We start from the raw sequence: 9,009 nt of genomic DNA, 5'->3' as shown, positions 1-9,009 counted from the left end.
TAATATAATATAATAATATGATCGTATAATATTCAATATACAAACTTCTCCTGTTTTTAGATGATCCCCATAAAGGGACTGGTGTTCAAAATCAGCTTCGCCTATGTACACTTGTGCAGTGCGTGAGGTTCTGGTTCAGCTAACTGTGATTGTCCCTTTCAAACAAAGCAATATATACATAAAATAATAATTGATCCCAGAGAGGGCTATCAAATCAATTAACCTGTGAATAACCTTGAGATTAAGCACACATTACATCAATTATGCAGGCTGAGGACAATTTGTAAATGATTTCACATATAAGCAAATAAAGTGGCTGCCCACAGTCAGAACGGATCATTTTAACTCTCCAATAACAGCTGAGAAAATGTCAAAGCAGTTTAGAAAAATGATTTCCTCTTAAAGGACTGTTTTGCAAATTGGCACATGGTACCGCCCATCGATTTTGACTGAAGCAGGAGTAAGCAAAGGAAATTGATGACCAGGAGTCCCAGTCAGAATACTGCTGTTGAAAGACTGAATGAGTGGAATGAGTGGGATTTAGGGGTCACTCTCAGATGGATCAATGTAGCTGTTTGCCTGAGTTTCGTCCAGGTTCTTCTAAAATGGTAAAACAAGAAGGGAAAAAGTTTTTAGTTGTTTTGTTGGTTAAATTTGCATGCCTTTTATTTCTAGAGTTAGACAATTAAGGCTTGCCAGATTAAGATCCAAAAGAAAGACTGGGACTTAGCATACACAGAGCATAAACAATGCAGGACTCTTGCTTAATCACCGGCATTATCACATCAATATGGGCAGCCTATTAAATTTACATCACTGGGGTGGTACAAATGTAACAAGGGGCTCAGAGACTTGACACACACCCCCAAGGCTCCAAAGAAGCGTGTGCGGAGCCAACATCATGCCCGTCATGCATGATTTCCTTCTGAATGACGGATATGTTTGCACTGGAAAAACAGAGGGGGCAGAAAGCCGCCGTTCAGTGGTTCTCAGACCCACTTGTGTCTGGAGACACATGAATGAAATCCTCCATGCTCCAACACGGACGTGGGCATTGAGCACTGTTTTGGCACTGCTGCTTGACACCGTGCCAGATGAAATAGAATTATGCTCCCTGATACAGCTAATTAAAAAATGAGACATTTTGAAAGACAGACTACTGTAGCTGGCTGCCAAATTACACTGGACAGTCATACGAGCACAGTTTTTCCGTTATAGGAAGGAGGAGGTCAGCAGGGAGAAATCCTGAGACACAGTGACAGAGGTTTGGAAAGGAGTGACAACAATCTAGAGCAGGAAAGGTTTAATATACAAGGACAGGGATGTAGAAGAGGTATAAGACAGAGACAGTAACGGAGAGCAGGAGAGGTTTAATAAACACTGACAGATGTAGGAGATCACTTATATTTCCCATTGCTATTTCCCAGGCCAAAGCCCACAGTCAGATCCCTGAAAAACCTTGAACCTCGAAAACCACAGTGATGACTCTGTGGGCAAAAAAGACACAGAAAGTCCAAATTATTTTCTGAAAATTGATCCTGGAAACTTGCAAAGCTTCCATTTGTTCATATCCTCGATTTACATAGTGCATAGTTTTATATGGTGCCTGCTGCACCATATAAATGGATGATGTCAACAAAAATCACACAAACTGAACAGCTAACTTTAATTCTTCACAACATAATCTATATAAGGAAAAAATCATCTGAACCATGACTGATTTTATTTTGGCTCTTCATAACATTTCAAATTAATTAAAGTAGAAGATTTAAATGACACGTTGTTTCCATGGCAGCCAGTAAAATCTACTTTTGTGTCACTGTGCTGACTGACCAAGCGCCTCTGCGCCTTCTAGAAAGAAACTTCAGTGATGAGACAGAGTCAGACTGCAATGAGACAATTCCATGTTTATTCTGAAAGCTCTCAGGGGAAAAGTCATCCAACAACTCATATAGAGAGGTCAGACTAAATCCAACTTGCATTAGAGGACATCATCCTTTTTATGTGGCAATAGGGTGTGCAACACTCAGAGTTGACTCATATGTCATTTCTGGACAGTATTCAGGCAAAAAAGTTATAATTGTGCTTTGAAATATTCTGTGGTTAGCAGTTGATAAAGAACAGAAAACTGCCTAAAACACTGTCATTAAACTTCAGCAAGATGAAAGAGTCTCTATTGCTGACCAGAAAATGGGTGGTGTACACTTTAGATTCACCCAGAGTAGGAACCAGTCAAGGCCGTTTGAGCAGACAATCCGCTCTGCTCAGGAAAGATATATCATCCTTGACACTTCAGCAGAAAATACAGCATGCTTTGTGAAGAACAACACATTGGTGTGTGACTTTTTTACTTTTTTATAGGCAGAAACAAAGAGTACAAAATGACCAGGCAGAGGATACTCAGCTCTCACACCTCAAATACTGAGACTGATCACTGTCACGATTGCTTAGCTTGTTCCTAATAGCTGCATCCAAAGGGAAATCAATTTTAGAATGAAAAGATGAGACTGAAAAACAGTAACACCTTTGTCTACACAAACTCCATCTTAAGAGTTGAGTTACATTGAATTAAATGCAGACTTAATCATTTATGTCATGTCATCCAGTTAAATTTGTATTTGCCTCGTACATTTAATAACTCAGGATATGAAGGTGGATTATGTACGTCATTTTCAACATAACTATATTCAGGCATGAAACCTCTCATGAATCAACACTTCCTTCAGTCTTTTCGTTCATTTTATCAACAGTTTATCATCTATGCTCCCTAATTTCTAATGTAGCAGTTAAATGAACAGTTTAAAAATGTGAAGAAGAAGTGAGAATGGGATTTGCAAAGAGAAAATTCAGCATTGCTATAGTCTTTCATTAATGTTTGTCAGCAATGGTTCAGGTGCAGCAACAGGTCAAAGAGGAGTGCGGAAAGGAATCAGAGCAAAAGAGTGGTGTGGTTCAACATGGCCCAGAATGAGAAGGTGATGTCAGAATCAGTTCCCACCCATCCCAGAGAGAGGTGATTAAGCATTCAAAGACAGAGACCTATCAGGAGTGACAGGGGCCACATTTTTTGTGTTGAGTAGACAGAGTCTGCCCTCTAGTGGAGGTTTCTTGTAAACACAATTATACAGACATTTCACAGTAATTTGAACTTCCATTGCAGAGTCACACTTTCATTCCCTTTCATTATTAATGACAAACATGAAGGTCAAAAACACGCATAGCATGAAATCAAACTAAAGATTTTGTATGAAACAGAAAACAACCCTAACCCTAACCCTAACCCTAAAAACTATCACCTCTGCATTATCGATCAGTTCATGCCTGTTTGCTTTGAGGACTCCAGGGACCAAGAAAAATAAATAAATAAATAAATAAACTTACAACAGTCTGACACATATCTGATTTAAATTACGAGCAAGAATCCCCGACCAGTGTACCAAGGATAAATTTGTGCGCTTGTCGAGCAGACACCCCGGCCCAGTTGTTCAGAAGTAATCTGATCGGATTTCGGCTATCGGATTGCATCAAATCTTGAAAATGGGTTGTTCAAAAGAAAAAAAAAAAACGATTCTGAAATCGGATTAGATCACGTAATCCAGTCTTTGTTTTGATCTGGATCAAACCTGCAGTATGTGTTGTCCAAAACTTTTTTGTAGGATTGAGATACCTTTGATCCAAAAAATCAGGATTATCCTGATCCCAGCAGAAGGGTGGATTCAGGGTGGATTTCAGGAACACAATGTAATAAACCTTTTAAAATTGGTCAAATAATACAACATTTACATCATGTAGTATATATACATTTCTTTATATTTTGCACTTGATTTGTTTAACCGTTACAGTGATAAAGTAGATAAAGTAGACATTAGGCTACCTATTAAGCCTTTCAGTACAGTAAAGTAAAAAAAAAGGATTTTGTCCCCATAAAATAATCCCCCAAACAGCTGTCAATAACAAACAAAAATATTTAATTTTAACAGTCATTTATTACTGTATGTTATTTACAATGTCACATCAGAGATTAACCAGTCAAAAGTAGTTACTAACAACTGGATCCCTTATTGCACGTCCAGTCAGTCTCTCATTCTGAGAGAACACCGGAGGTTGGTCTGGGTCTTCAACGGGCTCAGGTGCATCATAAACGTCATCACAGAGAGGGACATTGTGCCTGGTAGCGATGTTGTGCAGGACAATACAGGCAAGTATTATGTTGCATGCTCCCTGTGCTGTTTTCTGTCTCTTCAAATAAAAACACTTAAAGTGACCCCACGCTGGCTATTCTCCCTGTTGTTCTTTACGCAGCTAGTAGCCTACATTGTGATATGTAGTCCCATTTTGAGCACTGGTAATCTGAATTTAGTAATCTTGAAAAGTTTGTATCTGGATCAGGGTGATCCAATCCAATGTTGCTTTGAAAAACCGGTACAAAAGTAAAATGGATTACCTGATCCTGGATAGCAAAACATGGGATTTCCAAATCTGGATCATTCTGATCCAGATTAAACTTTTTGAACAACTGGGCCCCCATGATACACAGCAAACTAGATGCAGGAGTCTGGAGATATGTGTACTGTTACAGTACGACCAGCAGAGGGCACTCCTGAAAACTATCACTCTGTCGCTGTGGGAAGGATGAGGCAGAACAACCCCAATGAAATAGTCGGAAAGAATAGATTTTCACCATTGGGGTACATTCTCATGGATAGGGAAAAATATGTGAATAATGTCAGTACCGATCAACAGATATAAGATAAGGGAAATCTGTTGACAAACGTGCGCAGATCCGATGTAATGTACGGTATTAATCCAAATAAGAGATTAATAGGCATATTTACTAGATAAATAACAAGGTTGGACTGAGAAGTGATAGTCTGACTACCAAAAGTTCAACTCTGGTATCCTCCAAAAAATTGTATATTTCAGACTTTTTTCAGCATAAAGCAGAAGTAATTAATTTGAAACTGGGAAAACCAGGACAGGTGGATAACTGCATAGGGGAGTAGAGTGGAACATACCAATGTGAACAAAGCAAGTCACTAAAACCAGCCCACAAGCAACAAAATCTTTGTTTTCATTTTTGATGTGTGCTCATGAATCCATATCCAAACGCACACAAATACTGTCTCTTTATTCACAGTTGAGATAATAAATTTAAATAATTAAATAATAATACAGTATAATGCAACTGAGATGGATGTATTAATAGTGTATTTCGTGGTTAATGCATATTCGATGTTATGTATTCGGTTGATAATGACATTTTTAACTAATATAAGTACTAATATTCAGTTAAATGAACTGCTGGACACCGTCCAAATGTATGCAGTTTTATTACTGCCTGTGGTGACGAAAATTCCAACAGGTAAACGACCCTAAGTAGCGCATGCACTTCGTTAAACGTGGTATACACATACAAACGTCTAATAAGTAAAATAATGTAAATGCAACAGCACTTTGTAGGCCCTACTGCTTTATATGCCTCCCAGGAACAGAGGAAAATGCTTGGTGGTTGACTGCGTGTAACGACGTTCTTGTGCGGTTGTTTAATCAACATTCAGCTGATTATTTTCATCATTTTAATTTATAAAATTACGCTCGTATTAGTAGGCTAAAGCACCAGTTGTGTCGGGGATATAGACAAAGCTTGAATATGCACCGAACTGTCAAAGACGGTGAAATCAGTTACAGAATGAAGCTAAGTTTGTATTCTTAGAACAGCGCAGACAAGACAGTCACTTCTCACCACAATCACTTTTACCTCGCTAGTTGTTGACCATTATTACGACAATTCGCAAAAAAAAAAAAAAAACAGCACAAATCGATTCTTCTATGACGTCGGTAATATTCCACTGGAATTCTCAGCTGGCCAGGTGGAAGACCGTTATATAATGCTACGCCAATGTCCGCTCAATACAAGAGGAATCGTTTATAATGCACTAAATTCGATGGAAGGTGCTAGTATGATACCCGCAGTTGATTCGCTGCTTAAATATGAGAACCCAGTCCTTGTCAGCCAAAAGTCACTCCAGGTAAAAGTAACGTGTAGATTTTGGAATTTGGAATGACTGTTTTTTTGCAGTTCAGTTTCCTAGGAAAGTAATTTCCTTTCATGCCTTTAAATAACAGAAATAGCACGACAGAGGCAACGGCATCAGCAATATGTTAAGCATGTGCGCATCCGTGTGCGTGCTTATTGTTAATTTATTATATATGATATAACAGGATCTGCCCGTAAAAGTGTCCCCCCAGCACCCGACAGGGAGCTCCCCAGTGCCCCCTCCTCCCAAACCAAAGTGTCCTATAGCAGATGCAAACAGGGAGAAAACAGAGGAGATCCTCCATGCCATCCTGCCACCAAGGTAATATCCCACTCAGAGCACCTGCACATTCCCCCTCTTCAGTAAGACTGCAGTTAACCCCAGCTGCGCTGCTGTGGCAGGGAGTGGACAGAGGGCAACAAGCTATGGGTGCAACGGGTGTCAAGCTCTCCCGGCACACGCATGGATGTGATTAAACTGCAGGAGCAGCTGGACTTGAAGCTGCAACAGAGGCAGGCCCGCGAAACTGGCATCTGCCCAGTCCGGAGAGAGCTGTACTCACAGTGCTTTGGTAAGGAGACAGGAGGCTGGGAGGAGATAGGGAGCACTAGTCACAGTGTTTCAGTAAGGAGAGGAGGCAGGAGGCACTTGTCAAAGTGTCTCAGTAAGAGGGAGGATGCTTGGAGGAGGCAGGGGTGCTAATCACAGTGTAAGGATACAGCAGGCTTGGAAGAGGTAGGGGGTACTATTCACAATGTAAGAATACAGTACAGTGGGAGGAGGTAGGGGGATGCTATGTGCAGTTCTGACTCACACCAAGTAGACTGCCTTTCCAAAGGGGATCTATAAATCATTGATACATGCAACCAGGACATTTTTAATATGGTACAAGGCAAGGTGCCTGTCAAAACCAACTTTATTCATGGACCTCGCTCGTCCCTCGCACAGACGAGCTGATTAGACAAGAAACCATCAGCTGTGCAGAAAGGGGTCTGCTGCTGCTCCGGGTTCGAGACGAGATCCGCATGTGCATGGCAGCCTATCAGACTCTGTACGAGAGCAGTGTGGCCTTTGGTATCAGGAAGGTTCTGCAGTCCGAGGAAGGCAAGAACAACATGGAGAAACAGGTGCGCAATGGGGAGCAGGGTCATCAACTGTCACTCATCTGTGTCAGGGGTGGATATAGAACTGGCATCTCCCCTTCCACACAGCAATAAGGGAACATGGCAGCCCCTTCTGTTCCTCAGATGAGGCCCTCCACTTCCTCACTGAGGTCACCTGTGAGGGCAGAAACTCTCCTGTTCAGTTACTACAGCTGCTCCTTTATAGGCAATAGCAAGCATTACCATGTAAAGTTATTTACAGAATGTTTTTGGAAGTGTTTACTCCTGACTGCCTGTCAGAAATATTCAGTTAACCCTATGTGTGCAACATACAGCGTGACTGAATTACAACAGATGGTTGAACAAAATATACACTTTATTAATAACAGCATGATTTTCATTATGTATTGATTAATGCTGCATTACTGATTAACAATAGAAGGCGCATTATAGAATAACAGTAGATTGTGTGTTACTGGGTAACAGTAAGTGGTGCATTACTGACTGATCAACAGTAGATGGGGCATTACTGAATAACAGTAATTGGTGCATTACAGACTGATTAACAATAGACAGCGTATTACCAAGTAAGAGTAGACACTGTTTCACTGACTAACAGTGGTGTATTGCTGACTGATTAACAGCAGTGGGGTGCATAACTGATTAAAAGTAGATGGTACTTTAATGAGAAATACAGTAGGTGGTGCATAACTAGGAGGTGAAGAGTAGGTGACATATCACTGTATGATTACCATTACTGTTACCATTACCATTACCATTAACTGGCTGTTCCCATCCTCTCTCCTACAGATACAGCACCTGGAGAATGAGAAGAGGGTCCTGCAGCTGCAGGTGAAGGAGCTGCAGGCTGAGTGTGAGGCCATTCAGCTGAGAGAGAGAGAGCGGCGGGACGTGGAGGAGAAGAAGCACATGGAGGAAATTGAGTTTCTGAAGCGCACAAACCAGCAGCTTAAGGTACGGCCATCCTGACCAGAAGCATCAGATAGACCATCTAGACTCTTTAGACCACCAGTCCAGCAAATACAATTAGACCTGCTCAATAAACTATACCTTCTATACCCTTTAAACTACTAGACCAGCTAGATAAATTAAACCATCAAGACTCAGCACTCCAAAGTGTGTGTCAGATATTTCAGCACATATTCCTGACCTTGACCTTGTGCACCAGCTTCAGGTCATTCAGGGACATCTATGGGTCTTTTGAATTGGTCTAACATACAGATACAGCAGCAACAACAGTCCAGCATTCAGACTCCCAGCCAATTCAGATCTGACTCCCTCATGGAACTTAGCTTGGAGATTTGAAGCCACCAATACATCAATAAGCTGCTGACAGCAACATGTTCTACAGAGAATGTTCTTCCTGTGACCTGACCTCTGACTCACCTGTGTGCATTTCCCTCTCTTAGTACCAGTTGGCGGGCATCACCCAGAAGAAGTGACCAGCGGACCTGTCTCACCTATACTTTTTGATACGGGTCTGCTGAGAGCTTTGCCAAGAAGGCTTTAAAGCACTTTAGGAACTGTTTCTGTAACTTCTCAAATGCAAATTACACAAGGACCACAGTACAAACATGAATGGTCTGACTCCTGAAAACAGATCATTTTTATTAAATAAAAATAATGACTTCAATATTTTTTGTGTAGTTACTAAGGAGATTGAACATCAAGCTCTGATTTAAATGAACAAAATGAGTCCATTTTTTAATAAATCTGTATGTTTTTTTATATATATCTCTCTTTAATTAAAGTCAATTTACGTCCAAAACATAAACACAGATCAGCAAGTTATGTCTTAAGGCTTCCTCTAAAGCAGAGTTTCCCAAACATCTCCTGGAGGACCACTT

General features: G+C 40.7%; 1 protein-coding gene across 1 annotated transcript; it reads left to right on the top strand.

Moving 5' to 3' along the window:
* The first annotated feature begins 5,960 nt into the window (after positions 1–5,960).
* LOC118785792 (33 kDa inner dynein arm light chain, axonemal-like) lies at positions 5,961–8,604 on the top strand. Its single transcript, XM_036540729.1, has 6 exons — positions 5,961–6,029; positions 6,223–6,359; positions 6,440–6,609; positions 6,987–7,165; positions 7,952–8,116; positions 8,572–8,604. Exons 1-6 carry the CDS (start codon positions 5,961–5,963, stop codon positions 8,602–8,604), a joined length of 753 nt encoding a protein of 250 aa, XP_036396622.1.
* The last annotated feature ends 405 nt before the right edge of the window (positions 8,605–9,009 follow it).

This window comes from Megalops cyprinoides, chromosome 11 (genome assembly GCF_013368585.1).
Source record: "Megalops cyprinoides isolate fMegCyp1 chromosome 11, fMegCyp1.pri, whole genome shotgun sequence".
Classification (NCBI taxonomy): Eukaryota; Metazoa; Chordata; class Actinopteri; order Elopiformes; family Megalopidae; genus Megalops; species Megalops cyprinoides.
This window is presented reverse-complemented; position numbering and strand designations above follow the sequence as displayed.